The 19,357-nt window shown below is 44.8% G+C and overlaps 3 protein-coding genes across 5 annotated transcripts; 1 reads left to right on the top strand and 2 right to left on the bottom strand.

Annotated features, from left to right (window-relative positions):
- The first annotated feature begins 7,347 nt into the window (after positions 1–7,347).
- Positions 7,348–12,173, top strand: LOC107277363 (uncharacterized). Of its 3 annotated transcripts, XR_010738648.1 has the most exons (4): positions 7,348–8,984; positions 9,928–10,785; positions 11,318–11,535; positions 11,610–12,173. XR_010738648.1 is itself a non-coding variant. In XM_066306573.1 (3 exons), exons 1-2 carry the CDS (start codon positions 8,684–8,686, stop codon positions 10,776–10,778), a joined length of 1,152 nt encoding a protein of 383 aa, XP_066162670.1. In that variant the 5' UTR covers positions 7,348–8,683; the 3' UTR covers positions 10,779–10,785; positions 11,318–12,173. The 3 variants fall into 3 exon arrangements, 1 of the variants encoding a protein (XP_066162670.1); XM_066306573.1 differs by having other exon boundaries at positions 11,318–12,173; XR_010738649.1 differs by lacking the exon at positions 9,928–10,785 and having other exon boundaries at positions 7,350–8,984.
- A 264-nt stretch (positions 12,174–12,437) lies between these two features.
- Positions 12,438–15,865, bottom strand: LOC4351275 (probable leucine-rich repeat receptor-like protein kinase IMK3). Its single transcript, XM_015763171.3, has 2 exons — positions 13,975–15,865; positions 12,438–13,376 (listed from the first exon to the last, which is right to left on the bottom strand). Exons 1-2 carry the CDS (start codon positions 15,752–15,754, stop codon positions 12,736–12,738), a joined length of 2,421 nt encoding a protein of 806 aa, XP_015618657.1. The 5' UTR covers positions 15,755–15,865; the 3' UTR covers positions 12,438–12,735.
- Positions 15,866–18,042: 2,177 nt separating this feature from the next.
- LOC4351274 (PRA1 family protein B2) lies at positions 18,043–19,178 on the bottom strand. Its single transcript, XM_015764158.3, has one exon. The coding sequence runs from the start codon at positions 19,082–19,084 to the stop codon at positions 18,422–18,424; it is 663 nt and encodes a 220-aa protein (XP_015619644.1). The 5' UTR covers positions 19,085–19,178; the 3' UTR covers positions 18,043–18,421.
- Positions 19,179–19,357: the final 179 nt, after the last annotated feature.

Raw genomic sequence — 19,357 nt, 5'->3', positions numbered from 1 at the left:
AGCAGCCTGGCCGATCGACCACATCCATGAGATCAGAGTATATATATATGAAAGGAAAGGGGCTACAGGTAGTAGACTCCGGCCGGTTGCATGCTTTCTTGTTGGAAAGAATAGGTAGGTCTTTAGCACTTGATTCTCTCGTTAATCTACATATATACATGCCTCATGCCATCATTAATTTCACACTTGCATTTGCATTCTTCATTTCAAGCTGCCTCCCCTCAATCAATCCATGGTCCATGCGCATTGGCTAATTATTTGTTCAATGTACTTGCCAATGAATTCATAGTTAATGTAATTCCTTCCATTTTAATTCATTCAGCAAGATTAGTACTAGTGAATATTTGCGCTTCAGGTAACTCGTGTGACACAAGTTATGTTTCCCCCCAGGACAACATGACACAATCATAAGAGTACTCCAAGACTAACGAATGTGACATTTCAAGATCTTGTCCTAGAATTACACAAACGAGATATGATCCTACTGTGATGCATGATGGATTGCAGTGTTAAAACGTACATAGTCATTCCTGCGACCTTGACTTGCACTGCAAGTGTTAAGTTAATAATGTGGTATGATGCTAATCCCATGTAAGTTCTTGATTCTATCTTCTGTCCTACAAGTACTAAAGAATCAGTGAACCAACACGCATCAACTTCACCTAGTACTATCTATAATGATTTTAAGAGATTTTCATCCTATCAAAACCTTTCCTTCACTTTCAGCAACAGAGAAAACAAATGTGTATGCAGACTATTTAGCAAGTCCATTTCTTAAGTTCAGTTCTTAAAAAAAAGGTGCTTAAATGTATAATTTTTCAGTATTTTTATGCCATGCATAAATATCATAGAGATGTTGCATCTTGCATGTGCGTGACCGGCCATTTCTATAATTATATGGTGAGGCCTCTGTATCAAGCAATTCTGATATCAAATTTCAGGGGAATCATGAGGAATGAATTAACGTATCATTTCCAATGGAGCCACTAGTCCACATATGTCTCCACTGGCCAAAAAAAGTATCTTTAGTTTTTGCTTCATTTTGTTTAGAACAAAAGACTGCATTTTCCTAAGTCCAAGAAACAAAATATTGTTAACAGGATGAGACTTTTCCAAGTCCCTATGGCCCCCATGTCAACAATGGTTAAGTGCTTGGTTAACAACTTCTTTTTCTTCTTTTTGACAATAGAATCAATCCATGAATCATCCCCTTTCTTTCCATCCTTGTCGAGGATATGCATAACTAAACTCACAGCTACACTGCTTAGTCTTTGCTCTGGTATGAGTTGTTGGGCTTGTGTTGTAGATATTATTACTACTGTTTGACCACACTATTTCCATCAGCTATAGACTAAATGTACATCTCTAAATCTTCTACTTTTTGTTTTTTATAAAGATGGTCCAAGCAACCTAGTAGCTCGATGAGATGTATACTAACAAATGTAACTTGGTTATGGAGGTAGAGATCTTTCAGAATTGTGAATTTTGTTTGAAGTACTACATCGACTTATATATTAATTTCCCTTATCAAAGAAATTATCGTAAGGCGTATGCTCTTTTCAGCAACTAATAGGGTATAATTCCAGTTAATGAAGAAATGGTAAAGGAATTTTCTCTTCAGTAAAAAGGAAAAGGAAAGGGGCTACTGTTGTTGAAAATATTTCTTCAACCACACAGTTCAGATATACATAATGGTCAAATCCTTATTCCATCAAATGATTCATTTCCACAAGCTCTAATTGGCATAAGTACAGCAAGAGGTGCTAAACTGCTAACTACCACATATGCAACCACAAGGACTGTTCAGTAGGCAAACATCCAATCCCTTTAGCTTTATGTGGTTTCTTCAATTCAAGGCAATCTAAAGTCAAAATGTTAACACTAGGAACAATCTTCACATTGAAGGAACATGCTATTGGCATGAGAAGGCTGATTTTCTTGGTTAGGAAAATATTTTAGGCTGAGGCTGAGATATAGCTTGATTCCAATTTGGAGGCATTTAACAACCCTGCTGCTCCACTACTTGTCCTTTCAAAATTGAAAAGATGCTTCACATGTTGGTGCATGCACTGAATTCCTCACAATGTTCTCCAAATTGCGGTCTGCAGTACGTTACTTGACTGACTGACCAGGTGTATTCTGAATCTGAACAATTTGGCTGCATATATTGTGAAGGTACAACATGTGAGAGAAATCTCAGACAAAAAGATACAGTAAATGATTATGAATGGTTGATTGAATTGGCACGGCAGAAGTGGTGGGGAGCCAAAGGAGTGTGCAGTTATGCAACCAACAAGCACGAGTACTGACCTAGGGCCTCATCGTTTGGCATATTCATATGCTTATTAGCCAAAATTTGAATTTTCAACGTTAAATTTGGAGCTGATTTTTGGGTTTTTTCATCAAAGTTTATTTTTCAGCCTTTGCTTTTAGATCGCTAAGAACACATATATAAAAGTTTTATTCACAAATTGATTTTCGTTTGCAAATATGCCATTTGGCATATTCAGAAAATATGCCAAACGATGAGGCTGCTAATGGCACACAAATTGGTCACAATAACTAATATTCTAAACCTTATTGAGCTTTTAGATGATTATATTTCATAAAAAAAGGAGTGCAGCAAACGTTTTTGAAGGAATATATTGTAGCAAAAGCAGCATTAAAAAACATTCAGATAACAGATTGTCATCCTTGTTGCACAAAGTTAGGTGCAATAATATATTTTTTTTGGAATAAAGGTGCAATAATAATTACTTTCAGATGTCAAGTTTTCATGACATATATCAACCAAACTTGAATTGGAATGCTAGGGTTGGTTCAGGGAGTTGAATATGGTAGTCAATATCATTATTGTCCTTTACAATTATCTAGACATCATAGGCTCATGGCACTTAACTGGAATCATTTTCCTAAAACTTCCAAATAAGTGAGATGCAGTATCATTGACACTAGAAAATAATTGAATTGTCAAAACTACAAAGCTCTACACAGTTGCCATTCCCAATAAATTACTTTGCATATCCAAGTGAAATCTTTGTACATAAGTGTAAGTAGTGAAGAGTAACATGGAGCTATGAAATGGATACTGCACACCAATTTTGATCAGTGTGTAGCTTTCAGAGTTGAGAGTAGCTTTCGTTGGCAAAATGCAGTAGTAGTAACTAGTAGGTGGGTGTTAGGAGGACGACGACGGTAACTAACAAGGAAAATATGTAGAGTCTGTCAACATCCAACATGTTTTCTTTGAAAAAATTCTTGTCTGATTGATGATGTAAAAATGTTCGGCTCAAAAGTCACGACAACAGCTATGGAACAGGTAACCAACTGAAGTGAAGGGTGTTTAGGTGAGTTGTTTTATGCAAACATGCATGAATGGCCATGCTTTTCTTGTCTCTTGAGGTAACAGTTTCAATCTTGACATATGCAGCTATAGAGGAGCTCAGTTAGAATATCAAAATGTTTGGTACTAGTGATTAATATGGTGTGCATATATATACCTGCCACATCACAGTGTATAGAAGGGTTATCATGTTGATATGTGCAACATGTACTACCAGCATACAACTGTAAAGTAGATCAGTAGCAGACTAATCAAAGGAAAACTACTGGCAGAGGGCAAATACAACAGATTGATTGATCTGCATGTATTGAATAGGTAGTTTGAGTTGATTGAAGAGTGTGTGACAGCTCTAACGAACGAAGCAGTGCGTTTTGACAAAATGGTACAGGCATAGAGTTTTTCGGCCTACCGTGAATAAGGGCAGCAGGCACATTCAGAAAGCTTGATTGCTGCACCTTTTGCATCTTACTTCGTTTCAGAGTAACATCTTCACTTTCTTTTTTTCTTTTTGCGTACTTCTGGAGATATTCATCATCAGGCTACTAATTAAACAACTAAACAGGGCTTAGTATCTTATTCTTTTGTAAACTTTTTCTCTCCTTTATAAACAGTTTTCCAGCTGTCATATTCTATCAATAAAGAACTAGGACTTCTGGAAGCAAAATTAAGGGTACCTTCAAATGACCATACTGAAATGCTAAATGTTTGCTTCTTATGAGGGAGATGTTGAATGCTGATCGAACAATGGGTTGTGTATATCTGTGATACTTGTTCTGGAAAATTAATTTTTAGGAGAAGTGTGCTGTCCACATTATGTTTGTTCAGGATTGCACTGATGATCCCCCTGCCCCCTCAAAAAAAAAAAAGAAGAAAAAGAAGAAAAAGAAGAAGAGGAAAATCCCCTTTGGTACTTGCAAAAACAAACATGAGTTTAGTTATGATTAGACCAAAATATGGTGTATAGAATGAACCATCCTAGTAATAATATGTTATTCGCGTTTTACAAAGTTAAATTCTCGTCATCAGCAAAAGAACACTTTGAGGTTTCAATTCCCCGGTTGAGTTTTCAGCAGTGAGGACGGGGTGTCATGGTGGAGGAAGAATTGATAAAGGTGCTTATAAGAATTCTACCCATGAATTTTGTACATGAACGCGGCGACTGCTGTAGCTGTATTCCTTTATGTAAACCTTGTTTGACGTTTACTTTCTTCTAATAGTGAACGGCAGAGTTCCTGCCAATTCCCTCGAAAAACTTTCACATAAACAGAAGTTTATATTCAGAAACTTTCTACGAAAATAAAAATCTCTATTTAGAAACTTTCAACAATAGTTAAAATTTCTACCTAGCAATTTTCTGCAAGAATATACAAGTTTCTAGCCAAAAAAAAATCTAAATTGGATAATTTACACCGATAAACTTTTATGAGGAACAAAAAATTTATACTTTTTGAGATGCACTTGATAGTATAGTAGTAAGGTGTGTGGTTTTAACCCTAAGGTTAACATGCTCACAATTTCTTCTTACAAAAAAAATGTTTGGAGTGAAGTCTCTCCCTTCAAATCTCGTTTTCTTTTTTTAAAAAAAATACTCGGCCATATACTATCAATTCCTGCAAGTGTAGATATCTGAATTCTCTTTTTGGAATAATATCCTTGAACATTTTGTAATGATACGTTTTAACAATTTTCTTGGTGAAATGTAGGGGCGCCATGACGACATTGTAGAACATTTTTCAGCAATTCTAAAAACCAATGGCATTGCTCATTATGGGGAAAGCATTGACACCGGAAAACTTGAATGGTTTGACATCTACTGGCTTTATATATATTCAGTTCATGTTTTTGTGCATATAATTTATGCGTTGTTTTATTTGTCGGGCATGGGAGTTCCGTCTGGAGGAGGAGGAAGACGACATGTGGGCCCCCGGCAACAGAGAGAGGAGGGACTGAGGGAGGCTTTCTACACTTGCTCTGCTGCTGCTAGGCCGAAGGGGAAAGGAAGAAAGCAGAGGATGGAAAACAAATTTCATTGGAATTGGTCCAGGAAGGAGGGAGGATTTTAATTAACTTTCTATTTAAATTAATCACTAAAATGATCTTTGAATTTTCAAAAACACTTCCAGTGCTCAAATAATTTAAAAATATCATGAAAATAATTTAAAAAAATCATGAAAACAAATATTAATAATTAATAAAATATTCTTTGTATTATTAAAATTAATGATTGGAAAATTCCAAAGAGTATAATTAATTATGGAGAATTTAATTATGATTAAATATAGCCATGTTTTAATTAGGAAATTTTATTTCTCATATTAAACTTCACTTGTAAATTAATGAAATTTAATATAAATTTCAAAAAAAAGGGTGTGACAAAACACAAATCCTCAAAAAAGAGCACAACAACAAGCAGAACATGAATCGTATCCAAGACCTAACACACCTGAAATTATAAAAAAAAAACTACCATCTTCAGTGCCACCGATTGGCTGCTCTCCTTGCTCCACCTTCAGATGGATGGCGACTCGTATCCCTCTGCTCCACATGGCCGGATTCGCCAGCGAGATTTTCCTTAATTTTCTTCATGTTGCAACACATGGGCACTTTTTTTTAGAAAAAATCTGAACGGACGGGATCTATCATAGGGGGGCGCTGATACGCGACTAGTCGCGCGGTGCTCCGCACGCGTGATCAGCTGCCCCCTAGTCTATACTACTATATGTATATACTTTATATATGTACTTATAAACTTTGTATACACGTATATATATAATTTTTTTTATATGTATACATTTTTAATGTATAAAAAAATACACATGTATATAAAGTTTTGTGTGCGTAAGTATAAAAAAACCTAAACAATGCGTGTATATAAAATTTATATATGTACGTATAAAAGCCCCAAAAATACACGTATATAAACTTTATATATGTATAAAATTAGTATATGTACGTATAAAAACAAAAAAAGTACATGTATACAAAGTTTGTATACGCATATACAAAGTTTGTATTTGTATAAAATTGGTATACGTATGTATAAAAACCTTAAAAAAATACATGCATACAAATATTATATATGTGTATACAAAGTTTACATACATACGTATTAAAACCGAAAAAGCGAAAAAGATACAGAAAAAAAATAAAACAGAAAAAAACGAAACGGAAGGCAGGAAGAAAAACAGAAAAAACCAAAAAAGAAGCGAAACTGAAAAAAAAAAGGGGAAAAAAGGGGTCCTCCGCGCAGCGCTGTCCGCCGGCCCCTCTCCGCGCGCGACTGCCTGCCTTCCGTCGCCGCCGCCGCCTACCCTCGACTACTGACCTACCTTTCTCCGTCGGCCGCGGGAGCCCAGCGCAACTGCACCATCTCCTCGTACCCTTTCCTGGGCAAGGCTGGGAGGGTTTCCGCCGCCTGTTGCCCGGACGTTGCTGCATGACGATGGAAGATGGAAGCTGTCCTTCACCAGCCACCCCCAGCCAAGCCGAAGATTACCAATCATGGACACTGAAGCAGAAGCTTGAGGATCTAATCAACTGTGATGCTATCCATGGTGTCATGCCAAAAAATCCTAAATATAAAGCATATTTCGAGGAAAAGTTCGAGGTACGTATTTTCTTCGATCCATCATCCATGGATGCAAATTAATTAATTAATTAATTTTGACCTCACCAGCATATATATATATATATATATATATATATATATATATATATATATTTATTTATTTATTTCATTGAATGATGCAATCGATCGATGGATCAATGTATCATAAATATTATTGCTATTGTAGGAGAAGTTAAGTAAGTACGTTCGTGTTGTATTGCCGAAACTGCGTCCAGCAATTCAGAAGGATAGCGTGAAGCAATTCTATCAAGTCTATAATTGTTGGTCTGGTTTCAATCTCCGCACAAGTTAAAATTTTACATTACTGCAGGCTTCCAACTAGCAACAATTTATGTGCCTGCCTGACATAGGAAAAAAAAAAGATTAATTGGATCCATGCTACTACAACTTTGCAAAATTAAAAAAAAATACCACTGCTATTCGTCATATTGGTTACATGCCACTGGAAATTTCTAAAATTGAAACCATGCCAATGAAAATTTTTAAAATTGAAACCATGCCACTCCTATCCCTTTTTCCGTCTCCTCTCTCACGCCGTCTCCATTCCCGTCCTCATCCCCCTTCCGCGAGGAGGCGGAGGCCGCCCTGCACTCTTGTCCATCAGCGCCGGCGACGCGACGGAGCACCACCCAGCGGCGAGCTCGGAGAAGAAGATGGTGGGCGGAGGAGGAGGGAGCAGGTCGCCGGCGCCGAGCGAGGCTGACGTACCTCACCCGCGACCACCGCAGGAGGGCTCGGGAGCCGCCGCCGCCGTCCTAGACGCCATCTGCAGCGAGAGGTCTATGGAGCTGTCGCTGCCGCCATCCTCGACACCATCTGTGCGGGAGGGCTCGGGAGTCATCCACACCGGAGGGCTCAGGAGTCGCCGCCGCCGTCCTCGACACCATCTGTGGCGGGAGGGCTCGGGAGCCGCCACCGCCGCCTCTGTCCTCGATCCATGACGGGAGGTCTCGAGAGCTACCGCCATCGCCACCGCCGTCCTCGACGCCATCTGCGGCGGGAGGTCTCTGGAGCTGTTGCCGTCGCAGTCCTCGATGCCATCCGCGCAGGAGGGCTTGGGAGCCGCCGCCCCTGTCCTCGATCCGCGACGGGAGGTCTCGAGAGCTGTCGCCACTGCCGTCCTCGACGCCATCCGTGGCAGGAGTGCTCGGGAGCCGCCGCCGCTGTCCTCTTTGCAGTCGCGCCGGATGGAGGAAAAGATGGGGAGATGAAATTGACATGTGGGACGGGAACGGAGACGGCGTGAGAGAGGAGATGGAAAAAGGGATGAGAGTGGCATAGTTCCAGTTTTAGAAATTTCCAGTGGCATATAGTCAATATGACGAATAATAGTGGTATTTTTTTAATTTCACAAAGTTGCAGTGGCATGGATCCAATTAACAAAAAAAAAAGTCTTTCTACTACACTTGACAAGTGGCAGTAGTGGGCAATTTTAAAATGATAGATAACACATTAATTTCACAATCTCTCTCTCGATGAACACATTGGCAGCATTTTCATAATACAAATTTATGTTTTTGAAAAAAAAAACAAAAAAAGATAAAATGCACAAACGGGCGTGTTTTCAATGAAAATCAATGTTTGAATAAAACCGAAACCGTATTTGATTACGCTAGATAAGCGAAAAAAAGAAATAAAAGGCAACCGAGCCGATCCCCCTTTGGAGCGGCAAACAAACCCTAGCTGAGTCGAGTTGTTCGAATCGAGGAGGGATGGAGGGCGGAAGCGGCGGCGATTCCCAGCGGTTCGGGAAGATGGTTGTCGAATCCAAATTCAGGAGGAAGAGGCGGCGAGGAGGGACGACTATGATCCTTGCAGGCACAACGGACACTGAAGGAATGATGGATCAAGAAGAAGAGGAGGAGGACGACGACGACCAGCCTGCTGATGTTCTTGAGGATAGGAAGCATCAACCTGCTGATGTTCTTGAGGATAGGAAGCATCGAGATGGATCCATCTACAGGGGTACCGATTACTGGAGTATCTATTATCGTATCGCCGATACCAACGAAAGTAAGAGACTTCTCCTCCTCCATTCCCACTGAATCCAATCTCCTTTCTTAGTTCTATTATCGTTCGAATCCCCTTGATTCCTCCCTAATTTTTTTTGTATGTATATTGATTGATTGTGTGTATTTGGCTGGCTCAGCTCATTGAGCTGATATACTAAGAATAAATTTCACAAAACTACATGTTTTATGGTTCAAGTTGCAGAAAACCACACACATTTTGACACTTGGCACTTAAGAACATATATTTTGGTAGTTTAGTTTCACAAAACCACACTATCAATGAATGGATTCACTTGTGAGATGACGTGGTTGTTCTATCTAGGATGAGGACGTAGCATCCTATTAATTTCGTGTGATTGCTGGTAATAGGATGCCATGTCCTCGTCCTAGGTGAAACAGTCACGTCATCTCGCGGATGAATCCATTCATTGATTGTGTGGTTTTGTGAAACTACACTACCAAAATATATGTATTTAAGTGCCAAGTGTCAAAATGTGCGTGGTTTTCTACAACTTGGACTACAAAACGTGTAGTTTTGTGAAATTTACTCATATACTAATTTGGATGCCCTATTATATTGCACAAAATTTCCCCTTCTTCCTCTTGCCCCCTCTAGCTATGGTGCACTCCCGCTACGTTGCTCCATATCTACTCTAGATTAGGAGCCAACCTAGGGCGTCATAGACAGCCGGAGCGGAAGAGAATTGGCAAAATTATCTAAACCGGTATATTAGCCTGATGTACATCATCCCGGTGCTTTTTCTTCTTCTTTAAATCCATGCGTATGCCTAAGACAACCAAATTTCCAGAAACTCAGTAATGGCTAGTGCTATCCATCACCCAATCTACTTACTGCTTCTACAAATTTAACTCGCTGATTATATTAATAATTTTTATATAGTTATTCAGTGTTTTTACATGTCGCTATCTGATTGTTGTATCAGCTCCATTGAAGCCGATGATGCTGTCTGATCCGACCACGGATTGCCGGCCCAACTGGTCTGGTTGCATCGTCCACTCAGGTTGTTCCATGTTGCAGATCTTCTCACTCAAGCTGGTCTCCATGGCTGCCCCTGCTATTGGTGATGGCCCCATTCAAGTGTACGGCTTCATGGCTGTTCGAGATCATATGGATTGCTTGCGCAACTACGTCTTCAACCGCGGTCGTGACAAACCTTTCATTGTCAACCTCTCCGATCCCTTTATACTCTTGTCTGGCCCTAAGAGAGGCTTTGGGATGGAAACTCCTGCACTGCTTGAGTACGACATAAGGATCAAGAGAGGAGATGGAGAAGATGATGATCTCCAGCTCATAGATGGAGCTGCCACCATCAGTGAGACCGAGCTACCCCCGCCATATGCCCAAGCTTACACCCGACGGATTGCCGGCAACTACGGTTCCGTGAACATTAGCTTAGCACTTCTCCACAACGCCATAGAGGCCACGATGCACATCCAGATAACCGAAGTGCGTGGCAGTGGGGGCTTCAACATGTCTATGGCTTGTCGTGTCGGTCAAATACCTGATGAAATCAAGCTCTTTGAAAGTGTTGCCATTGCCAAGCCGTGTCAGCTAAACAAGAGGTTTGTGCTTGCCATTGTCAAGCGCGGCATCTTGGTGTTAGACTTGAAGGTTAAGCGGAGTGGCGCCTCAGAGGAGGAGGAGCCAGTCTGTATGCTCCGTGGCTTGAAGGCAAAAGCACATAGCCAAGTCATCCTACCTATGATATTTGATTGCGCCACCATTTTGGTCAGTGTGCATTGGTCAAATCTGCCGGCCCCCATGTTAGACTAGCCACAAGGTTCTTTTTTTTTCTTTGTTAGCTTCTTTATATATATAGCTTATGCAAATTCTTTTTTTTTATTTACTTGTGTATGTTTGCTAGCCATCTATCTGTAACTTGCAAGTTAGTATGCAAATGATTTGGTTTAAAAATGCCTTATCCAGGAGTGTATTACTGAATCTGGTAATTTTGCTCAGTAACCTTAAAGAAAAAAGAAGTGGTCAAGTGTTGGAATGTTAGTAATATAAATGGTTGTTTCAGGTACCTATTCATGCTGGTGTCAACAAATAACAATATACTAGGCAAAACACTGTGCAAAATTGAATGGTGGTGCGGGAAAAAAAATACTACCTCCGTTTTTTTAATAGATGACACTGTTGATGTTTTGTCACACGTTTGAACATTCGTTTTATTCAAAAAATTTACGTAATTATAATTTGTTTTGTTGTGAATTATTTTATCACTCAAAGTACTATAAGCATGATTTATATCTTATACATTTGCATAAAATGTTCACATTCATTCAATAAGTGAAATCTTTCTTCTGCAGGTGTTACAAACTGCTGTTCGCCACAGATTAGCAAAAGTCCAGGGGTATCTAAAAGCAAAGAAAGGCAGCATTAGAGGAAATTTGATGGGGAAGCGTGTTGATTTCTCAGCTCGTACTGTCATCACACCGGATTCAAATATTACAATGAATTGGTAGTGCCATGGAGTATTGCTTTGACCTTACATACCCAGAAACTGTTACTCCATATAACTTTGAAGGTAAAATGCTTTACTGTTATTGAGGCATGATCACTGTTTTTTAATGATCACTTATCCTTCCCCTGGGAAGACAGGTCCAAAGTACATTATCTGGGGAGACGCTCAAAGGCTTGATCTTTGTTATGTGAAGAAAAGAACTGATCAATATCTGGAACTGTGTTACAATGCGAGTACCAACATTGTTTCAGAATCTGATTTACTGATGGTCACATGACAATAGTGTCTTCTATATTTGTCTCCTCATCTGGTGTTTTATTTTGTCAGGTGGAAAGGCACCTTGATGATGGGGATTTTGTTCTTTTCAATCGGCAACCCAGTCTTCACAAAATGTATATCATGGGGCATCGCATTAAAATCATGCCCCATTCAACCTTCCACTTAAACTTGTCCGCCACTTCGCCGTACAATGCAGTTTTTGATGGGGATAAAATGAATATGCATGTTCCTCAGTCATTTGATGGGGATGAAATGAATATGCATTAATAAGTAGGCGATGGAGATGGGCGGTGATGATGATGGCATGTCTAGTGCTGTGTCTGCTTGGCGTGAAATGTTGTCAATTCTTCAGTAGTAGTTGGTTCTCAACAGCGATTTATCCATGTCCGGTCAAACAGTTAGTTTTCCACGATTTATATAATTGTCCAATGTTTGGAAGTTCCTGAAACAGTTTACACGATCTGTATGATTAGTTAAAAAAGCGTGTTAATTTTACACTTTTACAATCCATGCACTTCAGTTAAGCATTGGTCGGCACTTTCTGCTAATCTGAAAAGCTCATGCCAGCACGCGGCTATGCATTGTCCAGAATATACATGGCATATTCAGAAACAAGCTATGATTATCACTTGTTTCCCATCATCGACATGGATCTACAACACACACAGAGTACTACAGTAGATCAGTAAGGAAGGCATTGTGGTATTTGTAATTGATATTCTGATAGAGCGATTCAGTTCTGTTGCAAATAATAATATTTGCCTATACAAGAAGCTTCAAAAACAACATAGACGAATAATGTCTACCACTTACTAATACTACTACTACTAAGCTTTCAAATAAATCAAAGAATTCATAAATGAAATATAGGAGTATCTCTGTTTCTACTCTCTAGCTGCTCTGTTTCTAGTCTCTAGCTGATTGACAAGTTCATTTCCTTCGATTTCGTCTTCAAATTCTGCTCAAGAGCACAGCTGCTGCATACTACTCATTGCCTGCAGAAGCAGCAGCCACATGCCCTGCGCCACCTTCGTCGCTCGGCCCGGCGCCGCCCTCCGGCCCCGGCCTGATCTGCTCGAGCTGCCGGAGCACCTCCCGGGCATCAGGTCTCACCGACGGCGACTGGTCCACGCAGTGCAGCGCCAGCTTCAGCGTGTCCACGAGCTCGTCGCCCGCGGGCCCATTGTCGCCGTCGCGCATCAGCTCGAGGTCGAACACCTCGCTGGTCCACTCCTCCTTGACAATGGACGCCACCCACTGCGGCAGGTCCATGCCGTTGGTGGTCTCGGCGGGGGATTTGCCGGTGAGGAGCTCGAGGATGATGACGCCGAGGCTGTACACGTCGGTCTTGGCACTGGCCTTCTTGAGCTTGGACAGCTCGGGGGCGCGGTAGCCGAGGGCGCCGGCGGCGGCGAGGACGTTGGAGTTGGCAGCAGTTGTCATGAGGCGGGAGAGGCCGAAGTCGGCGATCTTGGGGTTGGAGTGGTCGTCGAGGAGGACATTGCTGGCGGTGAGGTTGCCGTGGACGATGGTCATGTCGTCGTGGAGGAAAGCAAGGCCACGGGCTGTGCCCTTGGCGATCGTCATCCGCGTCTCCCAGCTGATCGGAGTGTTGGGCGCGCGAGCTGCACATTCACGTTATGCCATCAGGACGAAATGTTAGTGTCACCGTGTCAGAGTTATGCAGATTTTCAGTTCATCAGGATGAAATTTCAGAGCCAGAAAGCTGAATAATGTTGATAAAACAGTGCTACTAAAACAAAAGCCTGTCATTTAGTTCACCAATAGTCCACATATTAGCCTCAAAACTACATAGGGAATATGTTAACTTGTTTAACTGAACAAGACACTCTTTTACTGAACTTTTTGCATTGACCATGAAGACATGTAGCGCTGTCCAAAATTTTCAGAAGGCGTGTAATGCTCAATCTCTAAATTGGCATGGGATGCTCATTGTTATGCTAAATAAAAAAGGTACTCAGCACTGTACAAAATTTTCAGATGTATCAAATCTACTTGATTTCAGCTGAATCAGTGTTAGCACTTCCAGAATTTGCAAATGTTCAGACTACAACGTTTTCTCAAATGTTCAGAGTAGTTTCAGTTGAAAGCAGAAGTAAAAGCTTTAGAATGCATACAGTTTATCAATTGCATTGTCTTCCTAATTAATAGTATCAAGATCAAATGCACAAGAAGAAGAGTAGTGAGTGAGTGAGTACTGACCGTGGAGGAACTGGGAGAGGCTGCCATTGGGCATGAAGTCGAGGACGAGGAGCTTCTCGCCCTTGGGTCCGAGGTAGTAGGCCCTGAGAGGCAGCAGGTTGGGGTGGCGGATCTTGCCGAGCACCGCCGCCTCTGACTCGAAGTCCTTGTGTCCCTTGGTGATCTTCTCCCTCAGCCGCTTCACCGCCACGAGGCTGCCGTCCTCCAGCGTCGCCTTGTACACCGTCCCGTACGTGCTCTTCCCCATTATCTCCGCCGTCGCGCACAGCAGGTCGTCCGCCGTGAACGCCATCGGCCCGTCGAAGTGCACCAGCTTCCCTCCCACCTCTCCCCCCGACTCCACCTCCGCCGCCCCCGACCCCGGCTTCTCGCCTCGCCCGCCCCCCGCCGCGCCTCCGGCGCCGCCACCGGCTGCCTTGCTGCTCGTCGTCTGCTTCCCGCCGCTTCCGGACCTCTTCTTCGTCAAGAAACAGAGCAGCAGGCAGCAGAGCGCCAGCAAGAGCAGGATGCCGACCACGATTCCGGCGATGATCAGCGCGAGCTCCTTGGTCGTGAACTTCCGGTGGCGTCCTGTGGTCTCCACCCCTTGCACTGGTGATGCTGGCGCAGATGGCGCCGGAGACGGCGACGCCGGGCAGGGCACGGATACAGAGTAGCCGCAGAGCTGGATGTTTCCGGCGAAGGCGGAAGGCCCGAATTTCTGCGCGAGCGAGGCTGGCACTTGGCCGGAGAGGTTGTTGTTGGAGACATTGAATGCTTGGAGAGTGGTGGTGAGGTTGGACAGGCTGGCCGGGATCTCGCCGGTGAGGGCGTTGCCGGAGAGGTCGAGCGTCTTGAGGTCGGCGAGCGAGCCGAGCCTGTCGGGGATGGTGCCGTTGAGCCTGTTGCCGGAGAGGTCCATCACCTGCAGCTTCTGGAGGCCGGCGAGTGACTGCGGTATCTGGCCATCGAGCGAATTGTGCGAGAGCTCGAGGACGGCGAGGTTGTAGGTCCCGGTGATGGATTCCTTGAGCGAGGAGGAGGAGGGCGCCCTGGAGCCAGCGAAGGTGTCTGGGATGTGGCCGGACAGCTTGTTGTGCGAGAGGGAGAGGAAGACGAGCGAGGGCGAGGCGGCGAGCTCGGATGGGATGTCGCCGGAGATGGTGTTGTGGCTGAGGTTGAGGCGCATGAGCTTGGTGGAGTTGGCGAGGGAAGGAGGAATGGCGCCGGTGAGGAGGTTGTTGCTGGCATCAAACGCCTGGAGCGCGACGCAGTTGCCAATGGAAGCGGGAACGGCGCCGGAGAAGCGGTTGTTGAAGAGGTAGACGCCGCGGAGGTCGGGGAGGAAGCCGAGGGAGGTGGGGATGGGGCCGGAGATGGCGTTGTCGTGGAGGCTGAGGCGGCGGAGCTGGGTGAGCTGGCCGATGCGCTCGGAGAGAGTGCCGGCGAGGCCGCGCCATGGGAGGGTGATGGCGACGACCTTGCCCTGGACGCACTTGATGCCGACCCATGCGCCGGAGCAGGCGCCGAGGCCGGTGTCGTTCCAGGAGCGGAGGAAGGCGTAGGGGTCGGTGAGGTCGTGCTTGATGGCCTGTAGGCCCTGGTAATCCGCCTGGCTGATGACGACGCCGTCGCCTGCGGCGTGGTCGTGGAGGTGGTGGTGGTGGGCGGCGGCGGCGGCAGCGAGCGAGGGGAGGAGTGTTACAGTAAGGAGGAGGAGAAGTGTGCAGCGATGGTGGGCGGTGGCGGGGAATGGTCTGAGCATGGCTGGTGGTGCTCGTCGGCGGCGTGGTCCTTGCATTATGTGATGGATAGGATTGAGTAGAGCGGAAGGAAAATGTTGGTGGTAGCGACTAGCGAGTCGAGTCGAGTCGAGTAGAGGTGGAGGAAGAAGAAGACTGAAGCGTAGTATGTGGCGAGACAGAGAGAGGAGGAGGAGATTAGCAGAGGCGAGCAACGGCTAGTAGGAGGCGGCGAGGGCGCACGGGACACGACTGAGCGCGAGGAATGCTGCCTGCTACGCCCGTAATGGCCCCCACTATCAACCAACGGCTACTTCCCCCTCCTCTGTTTTGTTTTTTGTTTTTTCCCATTCTTTAAGGACAGGATTTTTTGTTGTGTTATGTTTGGGCTGAGAGAGAAGCCGAAGCAACGGGTAGGATGGACTGACTGTGGACCCGACCTTACTTTGCGTTTCCTTGGGCCGACAAGCTCCCATCTTGTCCAGCTTCTTGGACTTGCACACATAAACACTCCAGGTGCTTCTGCCCCCACCAAATTACCTTCACACATGTTCAGGACATAAACCCACCTGGAAGATTTGCCATGTAGTAGTACTGTAGTAATTTAGGGTGACACCTCTAAAAACAAAATTTACTGTCAAGAACACCCAAGAGAATGAATTGAGCCTTATAATATTAGCTACTACAGTATGTTTTACATATGACCATCTAGGATGTGGATAGCAATAGCGAATCTAGTTACACGAGACAAATGGGGATGTAAGGCGTGAGAAATTCACCTAATTTGATGAATATAAGTTAGGGCAGCAGCACAGGAGAGAATTGTAGTAGTGGCGGGGAGTATATCTTGTCTCGCATAGGGGTGGCTGCAAGGCGGGACGGGGCTGAGATGGACAGGAACGCCCCCGCTCGCCACATTTTCCCCTCATCCTGGCCCCGCATTTGCCACTGGGCGAAAAACCTCACCCGTTCTCGCCCCTCGCAGGGGACCCAACGGGTGGGCGAGGCCCCGCACCACCCAGATGATTAGCAACTGCGAGAAACCTACTGTGGCGACTAGAGGCGGTGCACTACGACAAGGTGACGGTTGGGGGTGGTGACAAGGTGTCTACGGCTGTCGGGGTGGTGGATCGTGAGCAGGCGACGCTGGCTGGGAACAGCAGCGAAGAGGCAGCACTGGCTTAAGGCAGTGATAGCTGGGGATGGCGCACGAAGAGGCAAGTTGGCTGGAGGTGACACGCTAGGAGGGAGAGACATGAGAGTCAGAGAGGAGAGAGTGGCGATTGGATAGGGAATTGGGAAAAATTAGGGTTTTGCTTATAATCCTTCACCTAATATGCCAAATGGGCTTTAGAATGTGCTATCTTTTGACTTGTAACTCATACCTTCAGGGCCCCGCGAGTCAACTCCCATCCCCGCCCTCGCCCTCGCTCACCTGCGGGTGAGAATTTCCCCCTACCCCCGACCCCATAGGGGCAGGTCACCATCGAGTCCCCGGTCACAACGGTGAAATTGCCACCCCTAGTCTCACAGGCAAGGCAACGCTAAGCGTGGCATGAAGCGAGGCGATGCACGGGTTCAAGGGCGATAGCGTGGCAACAACCTTGATCGCAACGAGGGATAACTGATAGAGTTACGTGTTATTGTGCACAGACATTGACGCGATCTGAACCATCCAAAAAGTGATGAACGGATTACAAGATTTCAGGCGACCGGTGAATAGACAAAATCCCATTGGGAAACTCTTTTGATCCCTCAAAGGGATATCCCTTGTTTGTCAAAAACCTATCCAAATATTTAGTTATGAAAAATTCTCAAAATTTTTTACAACAATCATATGATATATTTATATACCAACCTACGAAATCTTAGGTCCAAACTCAACTTACACATTGAGATATATCAGAATTTGTCTTTTTCCCCCTTAATGTATAGGTTGAAGTTGAATTTGATTTTTGGTGAAGTGCTAGATGTCTTTTGTTTAAAAAAAGATATAACTGTTTTTATAACTATTAAGGGATTAGAATCCATTCCCCAATCTTCTTTTGAAATGGGTTTGCCAACAGACCTGGCTAAAGATGTAAGTCTGTGTCTGTGTGGCTGCTGTATGCAAGGCCTCATGAGTTCCCTGAGCTATCTATCCCCTTCGTCAACAATGATTCCTGATCCCACCCAACTGAACACGCCAAATTCCTAATCCTAATTTAAAGTTTTCTGTGCAGTATCCATGAGATTAACGTTTACCGCCAGCAGGAGCTCTTAGCCGTTTAGGTTGGCATAATATCCACCGACAAGCAGGCAAACGAAATCTCATCCTTGTATAATGTTCAAATGAAGATGCAAAATATCATATCCAACAACATTTGATTAATGTATATCATCTTTACATAATGAGATGGCTTATGAATCATCCATCAGACCAAAACAAATTTGTGAATTTTATAAGAGAACCAATAACATTGTGGCAGGATTGATTGATGACTAATATCAGCATCAATAAATACTCTTCTTGCTCTCAAGTTTCTCATATATCAAAAAATGCAAAAGGAAACAAAACTAGATCATCGACAAATTCTTATATGTATCGTATAGCAGTATCATTCTCCCCTAATTTTTTTTTGTTCTACATCGATCACCATATGAATAAATGATAGTGTTTGTTTCATAGGTATAATATAAAAAGAATCATGACCTTTGCTTGGAATGCGCAAGGAGGAAGATTGTCATCAGACGCGGCCTCCGGTGGCGCTGGTGATGAAGGAGAGCAGGTTGACGGAGGCGGCGCCGTTGGCCTGGTCTGGCTCGTCGAGGAAGAGGTCCTCCGGGATGCGGAATGCGCCGTGCGCGCAGACGATGGCGGCGCCGAGGGCGAGCGCGGAGAAGATGAGGGATCCGACGGAGGTGAGGAAGATGACGAAGGCGGATGCGACGATGAGTCCCCCGAGGGTCTCCCTGTCGGAGAAGGTGCGTCCGAAGGCGGCGAGCGGGGGCGCGTCGGAGGGGCGGAGGAGGTAGAGGAAGCACCAGGCGGCGAGGAGGGCGAGGAGCGCGGCAAGGGAGAAGGGGTGGGCGAGGAGGGACGCGGCGAGGGAGAGGGCGACGATGGCGGCGTAGTTGACACGGAAGTAGGCGAGGTTCTTGCGGAGGCGGGCGCCGGAGTCGGAGAGGGATTCCGAGTGGGAGAGGGCGCTGCGGTCGATGAGCTCCGGCCAGGGGCGGGCCCCGGAGAGCGCGCGCTTGACGGAGTCGAGGAGGCGGGCGAGGAAGGCGCGCGTGGCGGCAGGCTTGGCATCGGCGGAGGAGACGGAGGTGGGGGCAGGGGAGACGGTGGCGGTGGTGTTGGCGGGGAGGACGGTGGTGGGGAGGAGTGGAGGGGAGGCGGCGGCCATGGCGATGCTGGATCTGCGGGGTGCGCGCGCGAGAGAGAGAGGAAGGAAATCTCAAGAAATGGCGGGGGTGGGTGTGGGGAGGGTGTGGGTGGTGATTTCTCAACTAATAAATCGAAATCGAAGGTTAGGAGAGACGCCACGAGCCCACGAACGGCCAACCTGACAAGTCAACGGTCAGCATCACTTTACCATTTTGCCCTTTTGCTACGCTTTTAATATATTTTTTTAATGTACCATTTTGCACGCCTAAGAGCAAGTTTAATAGTATAGCTA

This window comes from Oryza sativa, chromosome 12 (assembly GCF_034140825.1).
Source record: "Oryza sativa Japonica Group chromosome 12, ASM3414082v1".
Lineage (NCBI taxonomy): Eukaryota > Viridiplantae > Streptophyta > Magnoliopsida > Poales > Poaceae > Oryza > Oryza sativa.
This window is presented reverse-complemented; position numbering and strand designations above follow the sequence as displayed.

What these genes read in the sequence shown, in the direction of transcription:
- LOC4351275 (XM_015763171.3), bottom strand. Translation starts at nt 15,754, where the DNA reads ATGCAAGGACCACGCCGCCGACGAGCACCACCAGCCATGCTCAGACCA. An exon ending in CCTCTCCCAGTTCCTCCACG is followed by an intron (nt 13,377 to 13,974) that starts GTCAGTACTCAC and finishes GTGAATGTGCAG; the next exon opens with CTCGCGCGCCCAACACTCCG.
- LOC4351274 (XM_015764158.3), bottom strand. Translation starts at nt 19,084, where the DNA reads ATGGCCGCCGCCTCCCCTCCACTCCTCCCCACCACCGTCCTCCCCGCC.
- LOC107277363 (XM_066306573.1), top strand. Translation starts at nt 8,684, where the DNA reads ATGGAGGGCGGAAGCGGCGGCGATTCCCAGCGGTTCGGGAAGATGGTT. An exon ending in TATCGCCGATACCAACGAAA is followed by an intron (nt 8,985 to 9,927) that starts GTAAGAGACTTC and finishes TTGTTGTATCAG; the next exon opens with CTCCATTGAAGCCGATGATG.